This window comes from Rhamphochromis sp. 'chilingali', assembly GCF_963969265.1.
Source record: "Rhamphochromis sp. 'chilingali' genome assembly, chromosome: 10".
Lineage (NCBI taxonomy): Eukaryota > Metazoa > Chordata > Actinopteri > Cichliformes > Cichlidae > Rhamphochromis > Rhamphochromis sp. 'chilingali'.
The window spans coordinates 31,484,154-31,504,827 of record NC_137937.1 but is presented as its reverse complement, the minus strand read 5'-3'; the positions used below and the strand labels follow the sequence as shown (position 1 = coordinate 31,504,827).

Here is a 20,674-nt window from a genome sequence, read left to right as displayed (position 1 = left end):
TAGTATTCGACAGAAGAGGTCAGTATTAAGGCAGAAATTTGATGCAGGTGCCTAAAAAAAAGTAAAATCAAATTGTAATTATAAAATCTTATTAGTGAGCGATGGACTGCCCCAAATTCTTGTTTTATAGGATTTTCTCCATCTCCTGATGTTTCTGGGGTATTTATTTCTCATAGGCCCAGAAAGTCCAAAATAAGCTATTTCACTCACACACACAGTGCACTAGTCGACGAGTTTCTCCTTCTTGCTCTACTTCGTCAGTTTCTTCAAATATCTCAAAGGAGCTGGCCAATTTCCCAGTTCCCACAGTTAGCCATTTCTTAAATGGATGCCAGCCAACTGACCCAATAATAATCATCCCAGCAGGCTCTTGACAACAGTATGGGGAAGACCTGCTCCAGAGTGATCAACTCTCTATGCATTGATCCTGCTAGCTCTTTTTTTTTTTTTTTGCCCCTTAGCCGACTGCACCTAATCTCTGAAGGGTGTTTACATCGCTGTGCTGACATTTCAGGGGAATATCAAATGTCCCACTCAAGCAAAATTTTGCCAATTAGGAGAAAATATTGTTCTGTAGGATGTGGGTTTTCAACTAAGAGTCTTGAATACAGAGAAAACAATTTTAATAGCCTTCCTGTGGAGAGGAAACACTTTGACAGATGTTTGCACAGATGCCCACACAACTAAAACGTTTTCACTCAGTGCGAACGTGTGTGTGTTTGTGTGTGTCTGTGTGCAAAAGCTAATGTATGAGAGTAGTATACTACTCTAATTAAACTAATACTTTATCTTCATTTTGAAGTATCTCTCTGGTAACTATTCTTATTTGCACTGTCATTTTATGCTACTGAGGCTAATAAGAAATTGTGGCTATATAAAGGGGAAAACAGTATTTGGCTATTGTAGTAAATGGGCAATTTGACTAATTCTGTCTGTTGCAAGACCCTCCTAAAGGATAGAAATGAACCAAAAGTGACATTCCCACACTGCCCCATGAACAGTGTAGAATGGTTTTCTATTTTTATTTGTGTGTAAGCTTGAAAAACTTTAAAAGTAGCACAAAGCACAAAGATTGCAAATACTTTTTTTTTTTTTTTTTAAAGCTGAGTTTCTATGAAAGCATCTCTCTGTGACTTGTCTTCTCAAAATGTTATTGCCAGCAGCTGATATTATCTTCCTCCAACACTTTGACATCCCACTCTTTGATTTCCATCCTGGCAGGTACAATCCAGACACAGACAGCTGGAGTACAGATGTAGCACCCTTGAACAACCCCCAGAGTGCAGTGTGTCTGGTGGCAATGGACAGATATCTGTATGCCATTGGAGGACATGATGGCATTACTTTCATAAGTACTGTAGAGAGGTACTTTAGCACAAGTGCAAACTAAAGGTCAATATCTTACAAAATGAGCTGTCATTCCACTTTGTGCAGACTGTAAACAAATGAGACTGTTTTAAAGAGCTCTCACTGAAATGAAAGGTCTCTCTTTAGAGTTTGCAAATAAAATAAATATGTATCTTCCATTCCTAACACAGTCTTCTAATGTGTTTAGTTTACTGTCCATGTATGAAACTTGTTTGTGCTATGAAAAAAAAATCTATAAATGTAGCTAAAACTAATCTAATCATTTTCTTATTTACCTGACATTTCACATTAATTTGATGACAAGCTGAAGAGGCTGACTCAGAGGAAGGAACAAAGAATTCAAGCTGCACAAAAATATCAATGACAGACAGATCACTTGCTAAAATGATAACCTTTGTTTCGTTGTTATAAATATGATCCAAAAATGAACAAATGGACCAAGCAGGTACCGGTGCTGACAAGAAGAACCAGAGCTGTGGCTGCTGTGCTGGAAGGTAACCTGTATATAATGGGAGGGAGTGATGGTGAAAGGACTCAGGTGTGCGATGCTATTGAAAAAGACTATCTTTGTCCTAAACCTCACAGATACTGATTACATCAACAGGATAAAAGGCTGAAATCGAATATTATGCCTAACTTCAATAAGGAAAATCTGTAATCACTCACCTGCATTCATCCCTGGCTGTTTGGCTAGTAGTCGATTCTTTACGTCACTTCCACTCACCCACATTCTCAAACTCAATACTGACATCATTACTGTAGTCCAATCATCTTCTTACGTGCCTCGTTTGAGCCAATCTGCTTACATTAAATCTCAGTACTCCTCTGTTAGTCTCCCTTTTAGATTCTGATTCATGCAGCTCACTTCCTCCCCACCTCAGTCAGAGCCTCCAGCTTCATCTTCACCAGCATCCAAACCCTGGAGTCACTTAAGTCCTTGATGATGGTTATCAGACTCTAATTGGCTAATAGATTTTCCTGTCTAATAATTTTTCTAACACAATAAATCATGTTCAATTCTCCCACATGATTTCTCCTTGTTGAATTAACAATTATTCACTATGAATTAATGTGAGCTAATCATAATAATAATAAAAAAATGTCTTTCATAAGACAGACTTTTTTTTCACCCACCGTGCTAACCTGCAACCATCCACATTTGGGCAGTTGGAAGCAACAAATACCCAGCATTTTGCTTTGCTTTTATATGAAGATTTTTTTTTAAACTAAAAGAATAATAAATAAATAAATAAATAAATAAATAAATAAATAAATAAATAAAAGCTGAAAAATAGTATGTGTTAATATAGGAAAGCTATACTCACAAAAAATATTTTGTGCCCTGTTTGTGACCCGACCTCTTTCTACCCTCAAAAACTGAACTTGCCTGCTTTTGGACATAGGAGAATTTAAGAAACACTTATTGTGTATCTTGACCCCTTTAATTCCATGTATCCCACATTACCACAAGACACACACATGCATACACACTTACAGGCAACCGCTTCAACCTTGCCAAAGATAAACACGGGTCACTTGTTCCTAACTATTTTTGTCTGTGAGAAGTGCACATCGGTGCAATTCCCACAACCATTTTTTGGTTCCCATCAAGTTCTTGGACACAATCTTGGCTTGGAATATCCAACATGTTTTTTTTTACAAACTGAAAAATGTACGTATATTACAGGAAACACTTTTAGCTTATTGTGTAGAGTAGATTAGTAAAGCCTGTGTTATAGGTCTTAAACCCAGGGCTTAGTGTTTCTCTGTGGGTTCAACACTTGTTTTTAAGATTGCCTCTTTTTGCATATTAGTGCAGTTCACATTTTCCTTTGGCATTTATTATTTCCCCTGTCTGCAGTCTAGTTCATCTTCTTGGTTATGTAATATTTAGTTATCCCTTTCTATTTCCCCTGTCTTCCCCTGTGTTCCCATGCCTTCTGTCAAGTCTTTGTCTGTTAATGATGCCATGTTTAGTTACTTCCTGTTTTATTCTGCTAGTATCTTGTCTCTTGTCCACTCTGTTTGGCTTTGCTTTCTTTGTTTTGTGTTCCCAACAAGTGTCAGCTGTGTTCCCTGGTGTGTCCTGTCTCTCTAATTACTTGGTGTGTATTTATTGTCTGAGTCTCCCTCTGTTGTTTGTTGTATCCTTCCCTCATGGCAGTTTGTTTACCTCCTCCAAGGGTCCTCATTTATTTTTCCTTATGTGCTGCTCTGCATTTCTTTTGGTTTTTTTTCTTAAGTTCCAGCAATAAAACTGAGTTTTTGAGTTAATTTCTGCCTCCTGAATCCTGCATCTAGGTCCACACTCTGCCTGCCACACAGTCGTTCCCATGACAACCTGGGCATTTTTCTACATAAACACTCCCAACCTGTAGTGCTACACACATGGTGTATGTGGTTGTGCATTAAATAGTATACATGGCCTCCCCTCACTTGTGCTATCTTCTAAATGTTCCCCAGTGTAGCGGTACAACCCTGCAGATGGAACCTGGTCGATATGCGCGCACATGCTGAGGCACAGAGAGAGCGCTGGTTGTGCTGTGTACCTGAGACACCTCTACATGGCCGGGGGCAAAGATGAGCTCAAGCTGGAGCTCCATGCAGCTGCAAAGGTTCAATTGTGACACCATGAGGTTGATGCCTGTGAAACACATGAGGAGTGAGAGGGTAGATCGGTACAACAGACATAAACTGTTCTCTCTAAAAAAAAAACTTCTGGCCATATTTGCATACGAATGATAAAAATGGAAAATATGGAGCGAGGAAATATGAGTGACATGAATGAGAGAGGACCACATGATTTTTCTTTTGTTTTATTGTTTAATAATTTACACTGCAATAAAGGGTTCTTACTGAAAACATTTTCTAGCATGCTTTCACTGGATTGTGATGGTGCTGATGATTAAAATGAATTCATTATAAAGTTAGAGGACCCAAATGTAGGATGCTAGACGAGTAAGAAAGTTTAAAAAAAAAGTATAAAATTGAGTAAGAGAGCATGAGTGAAGCTAATCAGGGCAGGGAATGCAAACATACAAAATTGAAACAAGACAAATGCACAACAAAACAAGGAGATTCAGGAGACGTTGGGGAAAGAACGGTCAGGGTTTGAAAAAATAAATCAGGAATCAAAACTAAACAAATCCAGCACTGATAACAGTATAATGTTTTCAGTGCTCACCATCTCCGTTTCATATATTGGCATACCAGCTTTTGGCAGCTAAACAAAACACTAAGTGTCACTTAGCAGTTATGTGTCACAAACTTAGTTTGGCTGGATGATGGCATTTTCACACTATGGGCATAAAAGTATCTATCAAATTTGAGCCAAACCAACTATATTCTAAAATATTTGACTGAACATATTTGAGTGAAACATCTGTCATTGTACTCTGGTACAATGTGAAAAGTCTACACAGATTTATTTTACAAATGTAAAGCAGCACACTCGCAGGTCACTTTGTTAGGCACACATTTTCAACTGCTGAGTAACATAAATTCTGTTCGGCCAATCAGAGGTTTGGGGGAAGTGTTAGAATGATTGGAGGTGATTTAAGTGACCTTAAAGTGGCCAAGATTCGCTTTGCATTCACTTAGTGGCTTTTGAGCCACATGAGCTCAAGAAACACTGAGGTGCCAAAGTCTGAGTATTTCCCTCCATATCTTACAACACTACCACTGCTGATCCACTGGGATTTTCCCACACAAACATCTCTAGGGTTTACAGAGAGTAGCCTGAAAAAGAGAAAATATCCAGTGAGTGGCAGTTCTCTGAGTGCAAATGCCTAATTGTTCCCAGAGGGAGAATGGCCAAACTGCCTCCAGCTGACAGGAAGGAAGCAATAAGTCAACAAACCACTTTTTAAAATGAAAATATGCAAAGTAATAAATATGATAGCCTTATAAATAAATATATAGAAAACCATTTTTTTCTGGCACACTTTGGATCCCTTAGTACCACCTGAGCAATATTTAAACATCATAGCCTGCCTAACTATTGTTACTGACCATGTCTATCTCTTTATGACCACAGTGTACCCATCTTCTGATGGCTGCTTCTAGCAGGATAACGCACTATGTCACAAAACTCAAATTATTTCAAACTGCCTTCTTCAACATGACAACGATTCACAATTGATTTCACAATGATTTCACAACTGGCCTCCACAGTCACCAGATCTCAGTCCAACAAAGCACTTTTTGGGATGTGGTGGAACAGATTTGTAGTGCAGCTGACACATCTGCAGCAACTACGTGATGCTGTTATGTCAACATGGACGAAGATATCTGAGTAATGTTTCCAACACCTTGTGGAATCTATGCCACAAAAACCTGAAGCAGTTCTAAACGCAAAAGAAAGACTAATCCAGAAGTGTAATGTAAGTGTAAATAAATGCTAAATCTTTCCAGTAACTGTTGAGATTATTTACTTTTGATGAGAATGGCACCTTAATGACACAATTTCAAACATTGGACTTTGAGTTTCAGAAAGTTTTTTCTACTCTTGACTCTGTATGATATCAGTGAGATCAGATGTCCATAAACAGTCACGCTGGTCTGGTTTTGACAGCAATCCTACCGACATCTTGTTTAAACCTTCTGTATGTGACAGGTAATCATTTGGGAGAAAGTTTGCATGAAAGGGGTGGACTTAAAGAGATAGAGAATAAAATGGCTTGTTTCCCACAGTGGAAACAAGGCGCAGTATAAGATAAATGAGGATACTTCAAGAAAACACTTGGAATAGTTTTCAGCACTGAAACAAAGACTTGGTTCTTCGTAACATAATCTGAAATCCTGGGATCAACAAAGTATATATATGTCTTTCTCTATCTTACTTGTGTATTTTCAGATATCTCTTGTAGTCTTCAGTGGTGCACTGCTGGCTGTAGGAGGATCTGATGGTTTCACCCATCTGAAAACAACAGCAGTTTACAGCCATGAAAACAACACATGGAGGTAAGAGGAGAACTGAATTTGTGACAAAACTAATACAAAATGATTGCTACAAGCATCAAATGATGCCATAAGCCCTGACATAATTTTGTTTTGATTCCCTGTTAATTACATTTGCAGGAAACATGAAAGCCATAATGTAAACAAGCTATGAACTGAATCACTATTCAATGACATCAATTAGTAGTAGAGAGCTATAAAGAGGAAATGTATTTACATTTAAACATCATGAAGGGCACAGCAGGCCACGAATGCATTAGCATAAAACATTAAATATGTTGTATAAGATATATTGATATAATACATTATATTAATATTTTCCCGGAGGATTATTGTTTACACTTTGTTGGTAATATGGGAGAAGGATTAACTAATCAAAATAATTTTATGTTTAACTGGATTGTTCGAATCATTTATGTTTAGTAAATGTAATTACACTGGATGTGGCAGGTTCAGATAATGGTGTTAAAGGGAAAAATACAGACTCTTACTTTGGTAAAAATCAAGACACAAAAAAGAGGAGAGATGTCTCTTCCAAAATTAGTTAAAATTCAATGTAACATTACATCGATTAATGTTAAAGAAAGTGTATGCAGGATGAAAATATTATAAGCGAGACAAATATATAGTCTCTTTGTGATTCATGCACTGTGCTCATGTATGGCTCCTATATATTATATATGCCTTCAGGCTGCAAGCTGAATCTGGGTGCTTCACTGTCTGAGCATGTTTCCCTTTCCATCTGTTTTTAGACACTTTGGAAGCATGAAGAGTAAGCATCCAGGTGGGAGAGTGGCTGCGCTGTGCTGAGACTCAACAATACTCATATTATATGAGCAGGACAGAAGTGTTAGAGAAAAATAGCCTAATGGATAGGCTCAGGGACACATTGCAATATGGTTCAAGTAAAGGCAGTAGAATAAATGAATAATGGAGGAGTTCGCTACAAAATGAGACATAGCTGCATTAGTACATGGTGACAGCTAACTAAAATTAAAGCACATCACATGCTACCCAGTTTTGATCTTTTATGTCTGTTGTCTAGAAATTATAAACAGATGAAACTGTAGAAAGCAGATTTCAAGAATAGGTTAACTTTTGGATTGACAGACTTAAAATGTAGATTTTATACAATTCTGAAAAAGAAAAAGCAATCAAGTAAAAATGAGACAATCACAAAAATGCTCATAATATGAAAAAGTGAATCAGTGTTTCAAGGGATAGCACCATTTAAGATGATTTCATTTTAACTCATGAGCTTGCTAATTAAATATTAATGTGGAGTAACAGGTGTTAGTCATGGATAAATCATAGCTAAGGCACGGATTTGGAGGTAAAAACATAGCAAGCGCATATTGTTAGTCTTACAATGAGGCATGGTTCATGTGAAGTGTGTTAAAAGTAACCAATCACAGCTCCTTTCTGAGTTATTTCAATAAGCTGGAGACATCTTTGAAATTTATGTAGACGTTAATCATATCACTGAATTTTTGCAAGTGGCTCAGTCTATTCAAAGTATGCGGGAAATGACTGTAAATGACCCACAGCAGTGACTGTAAATAAAGTGCTTCACCATATTTAATCATTGAGCTTGTGTAAACATCCACTGATAGGAAGGGTGCCTGCTGCGGTGTAAACCAACAAAATCAGACAAATCAAGTGGAGAAGAAAATCTGTGGGAATCAAGATCCTTAGCGAGACTAGTGAGTGAGTGAGTGAGTGAGTGAGTGAGTGAGTGAAATCTGACTGCTGGCATGGGAAAGCATAAGAGGCTGTGTGGGCTTTAAAACGATGACGCTCAGAGCTCTTTCCCCTGGAGAATAATGGGCTGAAATGTGGAGAGGCTCAGCACAAGGAACGCACACAGAGTAGCGCGGCTTTTCCACAGACACACAGGAACCAGCGGTGTCTCCCCAGTCGTGCCACTGTGCACACAGAATGAATATTTTCTTCAATGTGAGGGGGACAGTTGTGAGGCAAATAGCAGAGGACAGAGCAGCTGTTGCAGGTATGGTTTAACAGAAATACATATATACATTTATGTATGTAATTTTTCCCTGTGTGTTGTAGGAAGATATTGCAAGTGTAACTTGCCAAGACTCTACACGTGCTGTGTATATGCTCCATAAAATGTTGCTGGATATTGATAATTATAAGGATCAACAAATAACTTAATAATTTTGGGGACTGTTGTGATGTTTTGGTCTTTTCCTGACCAGTATGCAGCTAAGAGTAAAGCTCCCCCCACATGCAATTTATTGTGTGGTAGTGGAAATATAATAGTAGAAGAATAGTTGCACTTTAATGCACTTTTTTTCTCCAAACAAACGTGTTTGGATATATAGGTACATCTGTCACTACCCATTAAATACCACTTCTTAAAAATAAATAAATAAGAGCCAGTCTTTTGCCTTGACATAACTTTGAAAGAATTCTGCGCTGTCATGATTTGGGGTGGGAATAACCGTGACAGCGCAGAACTGCAGAATCTATTATTAGGTGTTTTTTTTTTTTTTTTTCATTTCACTAAAAGCTCTTTTTAAATTAGAAATTTCCTGTCAGCATTAAACGCTTCAGTTTCCTCGGCAGACGACGAATTATTCCAAGGTTGTCCGGTAGGTGGCGAGGCACCGGTGGTGACTTCAGGTTAGGAAATCAGCGCCCCTCACCCGCTGTGTCCTGGGAAGCAAGGATGAGGATGATGATGTTGTCCGGACAGCGTGGAAACCCGGTGGACAGCGCGCTTACTTGATGTGTTACTTCATATGCGTAAGCAGACGTTACATGGCAGGAGACAACAGTGAAGAGAAGCTGTACTTTGAGTGATTCCGAGGGCAAGGGTTGTTATATAACAGCAGCTGACAACGGTTACAGGGGACTGCGAGCTAATTAAAAAGACGAGCGCAAGTTTATCGTTAACCTAACGTCCGTCCTCCTTCCGCCACGAAATGTAGTTCGGCAACAGTGGCAAACAAAGTTGTTGCTAAGCGACAAGGAAGTCAGTCGGTTGTTTTTTGTTTGTTTGTTTTCGCCCATGAATATTTACGTTTAATGTCAGGTGTGCCATAATCGCGTACATGTGATAATGATAATGGCAGGAAGTTAGCAAGTCAGGCTTCGCGCTTTGCCGTCAGGAGACCCTTCTTTGGGTTGATGGGATTTAACTAAACCCCCAAAGCTCACTGTTGGATCCCTTTTCTTCCCACCTCTGATCACAGGAGCTAACTTCCACCCCACAACTCTTGCAATTGTCACTTTCCAGTGATGACAGAGCTTTCGCGGGTACTCGTTGTTGGGAAGCATCCTGTGTCGCACACGCAGTGCAGTATGGAGAGCGAATGGAGATTATCTAAATCAAACCTAAGTTTACGATGCTGGGACCTCGGCCAGAAACGGGAGCACAGCCAGGTAAACGAAGTTAACAGGAAATCACAGGGTACAGATGCACCTATGTGTTTTAACGCGTATTAGTTCAGCGAATATCATCAAGTTTATTGTAAAGCTTTGGTGGCAGATGCTGTACCGTGAAGTAAGATTATTATTATTTTCTCTGTTATTTATATTGTGTTGCCATAACATCTGTGGTGGACGTAAATGCAGATGTTTTGGTTGTCATGAAAATATCATGACTGCATTTCTGCGTTATGTATGTCTGTATTAATTGTATCTGTATTAAAGCTGAACCCTTGGTAATTGCAGTGAGGATGGGCTGATTCGCTGTGGTGGAGAGCATTTTTCTGCCATTGTTCATCACTGCAAATCAATACAGTTATCAGCTTTATATTGATGCTCAGTGGGCTCTTCCAGGATTCCATTACCTTCATTCATAGGGGCCACTGAATGCCTTGATTGAGTCAGAAAATAATGTGAGTTTGCTTTAGAATAGCATCATCAGCTGGGGAAATCTTGGTGTCCTGCCTCTCTGTGGAGGTTAAAAACGTTTGAAGAGTCAATTCCGATGGCTCAATCATCCAACACCTTAATAAGTAACCCGCCCCCATTTTTCCACTAATTAAAAGTTTTGTTGTCACTAACAAACTTTTTTCAAATGTGGAATTTTGATAAATATGTTTCACAGATGATGGTTTTAATCACAGATTTCCTTTTTTTTGCTTGCAGACTGTGCTGAGCATTATGTCTAGATATTGGTCTCTGCATTGAAATCTGAAAGGCAGTTAGTCTCATCTGACCTTTTGAAATACATAATTCTGAAGAAGACGATTGCAGATTTTTACAGCCATTGTAAGTCGAATTTGATTCTTTTTAGTCTTCTTCTCGCCCTGGTTCCCGTTATTTATTTAAAGACGAGTTTTATGCCTTCCCTGCACATGCTTTTCCTCGCTCCATCTGCTCTCTTTGGTCTGAATCCACGACATTCGCTCCATTAAAAGGAGACACTCTCTTACCGCAAGCGACTCTTTTTCCCTTTTATTGTGGTCACTTTGCCTCCTCCATTAAGTGAGCTCTCAGAGGTCACAGGCTCTGTATTTTTTTTTTCTTTTATACTGTATGGGGACGTGCTAATTTTACTTGCACAGCTGAATGTACAGTTCTCTGTCTCTTTTATCTTGTCATGTAGTTCTTCTTAACTTCTGATGTCTCCTAAAGTAAAGAACACATTGAGAGTACTATATTCTTTATTCTTCTGCATTCACCTCCTTTTGTTTCTGGTTTTGGCTTTCTTTCCTCTCCACCGTACTCGCGGTCATAACCTATCTCTCTTTTCTCTGTCTGCCCTTCTGGGGGACTGTGCCTTCACTGTTAATAAGGGAGATCATGTCTCTGGTTGCTATTAGCCCACTCAAGATTGCCCACACCGTAGTATGAAAACCACAGACACACACTTAGCTCTGTATTACCCACTTATTTTCCCTCTGTAGACAGTTTAGCAATAAACCAAAGGCACATCAACAGAAAGTCTAGGTTTATCTTTTAGCTGGAAATGTAAAAAAATGTCATGGAAGTGCAGACACGGATGCCCATCTTGTTCAACCAGACAGATGAAGCTTTGGTATATTGTACCTACACTGTATGTATTTAAGAACGGTCTTTGTCCTGTTTCTGAAATGACCTTCCATCTGTTTGTTTTGCTTCATGGGCAGAAAAAAATGTGCTAACAGCATCTTGACAAGGGAATCCCTCCTCACTATTGCAAAGATTAAAATGTACACTAGGGTGCCTTTAATAAACACATGCAGATAGTAGCTGATTAACCCACTTGCTGCTTTCCACTTTATGAAAAGATGCAATATAAAAAAGTTAAGCACCATCGAGTGGAGATGTTGGAGAGGGACAACTCGGTAATATCAAACTGTACCCTTGCATAAATGTGTTGGTGTAATCCTGCTCTATGTAAAAACCAGAAAGTTTGAGAGTGCGCACTGATCTTTGCGTGTAAGCTGTGAAACAGGCAGTGGATGTGATCGACCTCTTTCAAAAGGTCTTAAGAGGAGAGTTTTTATAAGTGTTGTTTAATCTCTCTTTTCCCTTTTCTCTCTCTCTCTCTCTCGCTCTCATTCATCATTGATGTCCCCCTGTAAGAGCCAGTGATGAACCCTCCACGCCGATCATCGAGTTCCCTCGGTGACAGGTAACTTCCTGAAGAACTTCCCTACATGTGTTACTGTGTGACAAGGTGGAAACGCATGCAATAATTAGCCACAATATTTGAAAAAAAACAGCTGCTTAATTTTGTGTAAATGCACATTGTTCTTTGAAAATGGTCTTTACCTGTAGTGTGCCTCCACTACTACTGCTCCATAGATTGCCTTATCAAAATGTAATCTGAATTTTCAAGTTGCTCTTTGCATTCCTTGAGTCATTTTGGAGCTTGAAATGAAAGTGTTTGGGCAAAAGCTTTAAGTGTTGAGTTACCAGCTCATGGAGACTTGCTTCATTTGCAGGCTACATTCATAAATTTGATGGGATTTAAATACAGTCAGCCAAACAGAAAACTAGACAATTTATTACATAAAGCACCACCACAACCACAATAACCTTGAGCTCTAGTCCATGACTTGAATTAGCAGAGCAGAAGCCTTGGAGAGAAGTGCTGACTACAGCTTGCATCCACCTGTTAGTTGCCATAAATTAAAGTTTTGTTTTAAAAAGTAAAATAATAAATGACAATAGGTGCAAGAGAAATGAAAAATGAAAAACATTTTACTTCAGCTTATTTATTTGCACCAATCTCATTTAATCTCAGTGTGAGTCATTAGGCTACTGCATAGTGCTGACATTTAAAGCTGCATTAGTTACTTCTAGTTCCTCCTTTTCCTTGAAACATATTGCATGTGGAGCTGGTGAGAGAGAGCTGATGTGAAGTAGTATTAATCAAGGTAATGGCGTCATGTAGTATTACACTAAGTGTAATATACACTTCTCAGCAATTGTTGCAACAAACCATCATCCTTCTGGCTTCATTTCTAATGTCTGGATTTTAACTGTTGACATTCTGGTTGCAGTAGTTTTTAATTTGACCGTCGTTTTATGTGACCAGGGAAATGTTTATTGGGGATGGACCAATAAGGCCGCAGCTGCAGCAATAATGTATATTGTAAAATGTAAATAGGTTGCATATTCATATGTCGTTCCCTTTCTTTTTGAATAATGCATGTATGCATGTTTGTATGTTTCCTTTAATACAATAATACATAATACAAGATGTTTGTGAAATAAGTCAGTTGCATCAAGTCACATGGTTTAGATTATTATCCATGTCAGGATTTAGGCTTAAAATAGGGTCTGTGTGCCCATTGCAAACCATTTCTGCTTAAGCTGTTTTCTCAGCTGTGTTAGCAGCACAAGAGCTTAATAGCTGGTCAAGAATCTTCATTGTCATTATCAGTGTGCTCAGTGTGTCATCCTCATAAATGCATGTCGTGTTTACTTGGGATTTCATGGAATGGATAATGGGCCTTTTCTGTTTGCTGTGGTTTCCTTTTTTGTCCCATGTGAATAAATTGGCATGTGAGCATTACAGTAAAATGTTTGTCATTGTTCCCCCGAGCAACCACCTTTGTGATTGCAGACAAGTGCATTATACAACCATAACTTTCCTCACATATGTTTTAAAACTTTGTAATATGCTTTTTCAATTAGAGCCAGCCTCTAAATTAACAGCGTCACGTACACTTTTGTTGTGTCTGTTCTCAGCTGAATACGTTGTTTTAAAATGTCACCGTTGTACTAGCAGACAGGTTGCTGAGCAGATTCTGCTGTCTTTCTCGTCATGCAGGCCATCCACTGAGACCGTGCAGAAAAACAACAGCAGCAACTCTGGTGTTATTCTGGACATCTCAGCTCTCAAGATGGCCGATGTGGATTCAGGGGTGCCTCCGCTCCCACCTCGTTACCGATTCAGGGACTTGCTGCTGGGGGACCAGACATTTCAGAATGATGACAGGTAGCACGAAAAGCTCTCTTTAAGTTTGTGTGTGTGACATGTGAGAGACTGCCCAGGAATATTGTGGATCTTTTTTGTACAATAACAACAACAGAGAACCTGAAATCTTGCAGTCTTTATTAAGAAGAAGTCTCTCCTAGAGTAAATGACAATAAATTGAGCAAACTGATACTACTTTGGCCAGAATTCTACTGAAATAAGAAAATCACATAAAATAGAATTAGCTGAAAATTCTACTTGTAACAGCTGTAATGAGATTTGTGTTTTTCAGGGTATAGCTGGATTAAGTATATATATATTTATTTTTTTATTTACCCTTGACTGGCGCTACAGTCACCAGAGTGCTGTAGTGTTTGGGAGTACAGTTATCGCTGCGGTTGGAGAGGCAGACCAACAGATGCTGTTTGCTACCCAAGAGGGGAAAAATTAGCCTCAGGCATGGCTGAGTGCTGTGGAGCTCTCCATGGTGCTGAAATGAAGGCATCTCACTAAAGGATCAGCAGTCCATTGTATACTGGCTTGCAAAGAGGAAACTGGCAGCCAAAGCTTTGTATGGTGGACTTACTTTTGATTTGTCAGAGATTTGTGTGTATATGAAGGCTTCCATAACGTTTTATCCTCAATGCACTGCGGCTCAGTGATGTTGAAGTTCCTGCTGTAGGTGAATCCAGTTCCTAATCCAGTTCCCCGTTCTACACTATGGAGAAGTATGGAGACGACACCCCCCCCCCCCCCCACACACACACACACACACACACACACACACACACACACACACACACTGCTTTGTTATATTTCCTAGTTGAGAAGGGAAGTGATATTAGTTTTCTAGTTTTCACAGCTTTCCTGTTAAAAACAACAGGAAAAAGGAGCAGAACCATTGAAGCTTCCAAAAGACGTGTGGTTGTGTTCTCAGTATTTTGTTCTGTTGCATTTGATCCATTTGAGTTCGAGAAAAAGACTTATGAATACTGGTGGTTATAAGCAAAGACTAAAACCAGACGCTTTGCCTACAATGTTATCTCACAAGGTGTCCAAACACTCTCAGACAATGAGTGAAAATTGCTTAAAGAAACAGGAATGACAGGGGACTTAAGAAGCTTTTTTTGCTAGGCTACAGCAGATGCTGTATCTGAAAACACACTAAATGGCATGACCCTAGTAGTATCTGGAGGTGTCTGACATTCTGCCAGTTCATACTGCAGTTGCCTGGACAAATCAGATGGAGCTGAAGGTGGCAATCACATCTAGCCGGCAATTATGGACAGTGTTTACGTGGGTGAACACGACCTCTCATGGTGTATTCACATAATAAAAATGTGCACCCCTAACATCCAACAAAAGGCAGAGGAGGAGGAGTACAACTGATAGCTTAAATCAGAAACATTTTTTCAGAACTTACCATTAAGTCCTATAATTTCACTCACTTCTCTCCAAGCCCACTCCTTTTCTCCCTATCTTTGTCTAGAAGTGCAGTTGAATCAGACAGCTCCAGCTGCCCACAAACACAGTCAATAAATTAGTTCTCAATTTCTCATTGTCAGCATCAGGATAATCCCAGCTCTAAGGGACATACTGAGAAGCAAATTTTCTTCCAAAGTTAAAATATTGTAATTCCTGCAAGATGCTGATTTCCCTTGATTTGTATATCAATTTGCTTTGCTGCATAAACTCTGTCTGAAATCTGGCCACAAAGAAACTTTGCTTTGCTTAGTGTAATCACAGCATAACAACTGTTGACAGAAAACAAAGCTCTCCCTATCAATGTAGAGGGGCAGTTGCTGCGCAGATACTGATTATGATTAACACTTCATTTTGAGTAATGTTCAAAGTAAAAAGATAGATGTTTATCTTGCCCTAAGGTCCAAAGACTTGGACAGTTTGTCACTAGAGAGTCTGTGCTGCTATTTAAATGAAGTAAAGTTACAATGTGTTTTTTGTTTTTTTCTGGGTTTTTTTGTCAGTACTGTTTGATTTCTGAGGTTTATACGATTTCAATAACTGATGTTTGCTCACAATGAGCCAGACCAAGTCTTAATTAATGAATTGGAATAGATAACTTGCAAATGCTTTGGTATACCACTACCTATCATTTTATTTCTTTGTTCATCTGCCTAGTGTCACTGGGGATCCTATCAGTTAAACGCCATCACTATGTTTTTAGAGAGAAATGCAAGGCATGTGTCTACAGATAACATTTAGAGCAGCAGAAAAATACACAATCCCCACAACCCACCCCCACAACCCACCCCCCACTACACGCACACATGTTTATTGTTCCTGTGTGCTTTCCCAGAGTGCGCAAAGGTTTCCCTTTTACTGCATTAGCCATTTAATGTTGACAAACAAGTCGTTTGAGTGAAAGTGAGATAATGCACAACTTGTGTATAATATATCTCGCTGTATGTTTAACAGTGGAAATGCATGGAAAATATACATGGCAATATAGTCATTAGGTAACATATCTCTTATCTTTTGTCCCGTATGGGTTCTGTGTCATGTATCTTAAGACTGTTCCCCTGCAAATGAATGTTTTGCTGAACATTATTGAATTGCAGAAGGTAATTAGAGCTTGTTGCTTAGCTACCAGCACATGTATGCCTTAGTGTGTGTGTACATATGCATGCACATTCTTGGTGTTTCCACAGAGCCACGTAATTCACAAATCCTGCCAAGAAAAACAGAGGATAACCAAATCCAAACAACAGCTGTAAAATACATAGATACACATGTACATATACACAGGAAATCAATAGGAAAAGCACCAAAAAGTACACTGCTATTGATACTGTCTTATGCCAGTGCAGAGTAATCCCTATTTTCTGATCTCTGGAGTGGAAATTCAAACAGATGATGTCACTTTGCCTTGGGGACATGCTTTTTCTAGCTTGATGATCTTCTGCATGCTCATGGGTTGAGATGTTGACTATTTCCTGTGCTGAACCTTTGTGAAGTCTGAAGCCTGAAAACAAATTACCTCCCAGAGGGAGGAATCAGCACCTTGCTGCCCTGATGACCTTCTGTATCTGTTTTTCTTTCATTTGTCATGATGTGCTTTTAGAGTTAAAGGCAGTGGGTTGCAGAGATAACGCACCAAATAAAGATACATCATTAAGGGAGTCCACCAAGGCACCGGGTTATCAGAAGCACATAAAAGGGGAGGGGGCAGTTTGTTGCAACGTGAATGAAATATTAATAAAATAATGGCGATAAGGCCATTCACTGCTTATGGCCTTATCGCCAAAAACAAAACATATTAGTAATCTGTTTCGTTTTTGTGTTATCTTCTACAGTGATTACTATCTTGCAAACCATTCTAAGTTTTAATCCACAAAAATGGCTTTTTGGTTAGACGGTGTTCTCTCATGCATGTAGAGTTATTGCTACTCACTTTTATTGGCATAATTTAGATGAGATTGCTCAACTTGCTCATGTTTACTGGAACCTGCTTTGTTGTAGTCGTGTTTTAGATTTGCAAAGGACTGGGGGGAGACAAAAGCCAGATACTAAAACCGTACTTTTTTTGTGCCTGGATGTGAACTCATTTATTGTGGAGAAGTGCCCGAGTGTCACTGTGAATGTATTCTTTGCTGTTTTTCTGTTTGTACGCAAATGCAAATTGTTCAATGTGCGACGGTGCAACAGTATTAAGCCCTTCTGTGCTGTCTATGTAAGTGTTTCCCTTTATTTCCACTCATCTCTGTGTCTGTAGTGTGGATGTGGGCGTACAGTGTAGATGCCTGTGTGGGGAGGAGGGGGGTAATCTCCCTCCTGGGCTGTCATTATCTCCAGGGTTGGGTTTCAGAGGGCCATAATGACGACTTGGTTGTGTGGGCGCTGAAGAGCAGCATTCACACTGAAGTCGAGCAATTTGTGTGTGTGTATGTGTGTGTGTGTGCATGCACTAAACAGGTGTTCGTGTATGTGCCCTGAGTGTGGGCACGCTGGTGTATGGACCTGTCAATGTCTGATTATATATCTGAGTGTGTGTATGTGGGTTTATTCCTCAGTCTGTCAGCCAGCTAACCTCAATCAAAGTCAGAAATGGAAACAGCCCACCAAATTCATGTACAAATGCCAATAGAGTTAAAAACAGAGCAGAAGAAAATTAGTTGAATCTGTCTTATCTCTGTGGTCTTTTTTGTGTTTTTGTGTTTTTTTTTTTCTTCTGGCCTCTTATCAAGGCAGGGTCCCCTGGGTGTGAAGCTGACAGGGTGAGTGTTAATCGGTCACCTTATCAACTCGACACATCCTTGTGAGTCAAATAGAGCCACTTGCAGTGGTGATCTAATACTGACTTGTGATCTGCTGTCAAGGAACAGCTGGTCTCAGATTAGACTCATTCATTCATATTGCCATTTATAATTCTGAATTATTTCATAAACCTCAGTTGTTAGATTTTTCCAAGACACCAGGCTGTATGTTTCTGGTCAATCAAAAATGTCATGTTTTGTGAAGTGGAGTTGGACACACTTTGACTCAACATGGTTTTGTTTTGACCATATAAATACTGCAAAACCAAACTCCATGCAGAATTACACATCCTGAGACAATAATTGTGCACTGATACTGGCAGCAGCTGTTTGTTTGCACTGATTCTGTGGCAGAAGTGGCTATTGGGATTTGATGCCTGAATGATTTCAATCGGACCGAGTTTAGGAGGAGGATAAGATACAGAACAAAGCGAAAGGGGAATATGATGAGCAGAAGGAGCACAAAAACTCAAAGGAAGGGAACGTGTTGGAACGAGTAAATGGGATGGAGGAAAGAAGAAAGACAAAGGACCAGAGGGAAAGTGATGAGTCAAACTGTAAAGATGAGGATGGATTGGTCCAGCTAGATATAATCAGATAATACCAGGTGCAACGTGCACACAATGATGCCTTTTGTTAGTGAACAACTTGAATGCCATTTAAATGCATGCAGCAAATTCATTTCATCATATATAGGGGGCAGAAATGGAAAAACTTGTCCTTATACTGATGTCTTTATACATTTGTCACTTATTATCTTATGTAACAAGCACACACAGAGAAGTTTTTGTTGTACATTTACATTTGATGCAAAGTTACTGATGTTGACTTTTTCTTTTAAATAAAACAGCTAATGCTTTATGCTTAATATTTGCAAATAATTATGACTTATTTTTTAAAGAAGCCAAACAGAAAGTGATATATGGTTATATTTGACTTGATCTAGCTATACCCTGAAAAACACACAGCTAGTCACAACTTTTACAAGCAAACCCTAAGTGAAGTACCATCTGTAGGTCTACTAGAAGATGTGAATGCAGCATTGCAGACAATCCTTACTGTGACCATCAATGAAACCAACCAGCTGATCTACACCACAGCGCCTGTGATTTCTGAGATGCTTGGCTATAAGATGAACAGCCAGTAGATAAGATGAACAGTGCCGTCCATGGAGAAAGAGACTAGAGGCCAAGATCAAGATAGCACGGGGGGATGTTAGCCAACTATCGAAGCTGCAGAAAAGTGCGATAAAGAAACACCAAGCTGCCCGTTACCTGAAGACTGCCAGACAAAGACTCACAGCTTTCATCAGCTGGTTGAAGAGGTTTACTAGAGAGGTAAGAGAAGTGTACTCTCAGTGGAAGGGGAATAATATGAGAACAGCCCCGCCAATGCTGGACAAGGAGCAATAATGGTTGCGGATATGGAAGAAGGACAGCAATGCTTAGTGTCTAGTAGACTCCCAGAAGGGACCCATTCAACTACCGGCTGCTATAACCTGCCTTACTATCACATGGAAGTTCCTGTCAGGCATCATAGCGGCTAAGAAGAACAGGCACATGGCTCAATACATTAGCTGGGCACAAAAAGGAATTAGCAGTGTACCAGAGCGGGAAAACACCAGCTATTTGTAGACAGAGCTGTTGCCCAAGACTGCAAGATCAAGCTCACCAACCTGTGCACTGCCTGATTAAATACAAGAAAGCCTATGACTCAATGCCTCAAACATGGATCCTGGAAAGCCTAGTATACAAGATCAACAGGACCCTAAGAGCTTTTATTTGTTTACATGTGTATATTAAACAAAATACATTTTTGTACTTTGCATTCCTCTCCAGGACATATACCAAGATTTGTTGATTGGTCTTTGCATAAAAAACTTATGTAGTACCTATAGCTACAGGCAAGGACATAAAATGCAGCTGTACAATATGTGGGCGATGATAAACAAGTCCAACTTCCTAACTGGCAGACCACAGGCAGTAAGGATGGGCGGACATGTCTCAGCCTCCACCACTCTCAGCACTGGAGCCCCCCAGGGGTGTGTTCTGAGCCCCCTGCTGTACTCTTTGTACACATATGACTGTGTGGCCACTACCAGCTCCACCACCATCATCAAGTTTGCTGACGACACCGTCGTGGTGGGCCTGATCTCTGATAACAACGAGACGGCCTACCTGAAGGAGATTAGGAATCTGGAGAACTGGTGCCAGAGGAACAACCTCCTTCTAAACGTCAGTAAGACAAAGGAGCTGATAGTGGACTTCAGCACTAAGCAGGAGAGGAACTACCAGACCCCCGTCATCAACGAGTGCCCAGTGGAGAGAGTGGACAGCTTCAAATACCTCGGAGTTCACATCACGCAGGACCTGTCATGGTCCTGTCACATCAACACCGTGGTGAAAAAGGCCCGACAGCGTCTCTACCACCTCAGACGCTTGAGAGACTTCCAACTGCCCTCCAAGGTGCTCAGGAACTTTTACTCGTGCACCATAGAGAGCATCCTGGCGGGAAACATCTTAACCTGGTTCGGGAACAGCACCATGCAGGACAGACGAGCTCTACAGAGGGTTGTGCGGTCAGCTGAGCGCACCATCCGCTCCGAGCTCCCTGACCTGCACTCAATCTACAGCAGGCGGTGCTGGACCAAGGCCAGGAAGATCGTGAAGGACCTCAGCCATCCCAACAA

At 39.9% G+C, this 20,674-nt stretch overlaps 1 protein-coding gene across 1 annotated transcript in view; it reads left to right on the top strand.

The window, feature by feature from the left end:
- The first annotated feature begins 9,006 nt into the window (after positions 1–9,006).
- Positions 9,007–20,674, top strand: part of kcnt1b (potassium sodium-activated channel subfamily T member 1b) — an 80,438-nt gene continuing 68,770 nt past the window's right edge. The window contains exons 1-4 of the mRNA XM_080893629.1: positions 9,007–9,096; positions 9,546–9,735; positions 11,869–11,917; positions 13,565–13,732. Coding sequence (XP_080749755.1) covers positions 9,699–9,735; positions 11,869–11,917; positions 13,565–13,732 — 254 coding nt within the window. The 5' untranslated portion in view covers positions 9,007–9,096; positions 9,546–9,698. The remainder of the gene's footprint in view (positions 9,097–9,545; positions 9,736–11,868; positions 11,918–13,564; positions 13,733–20,674) is intronic.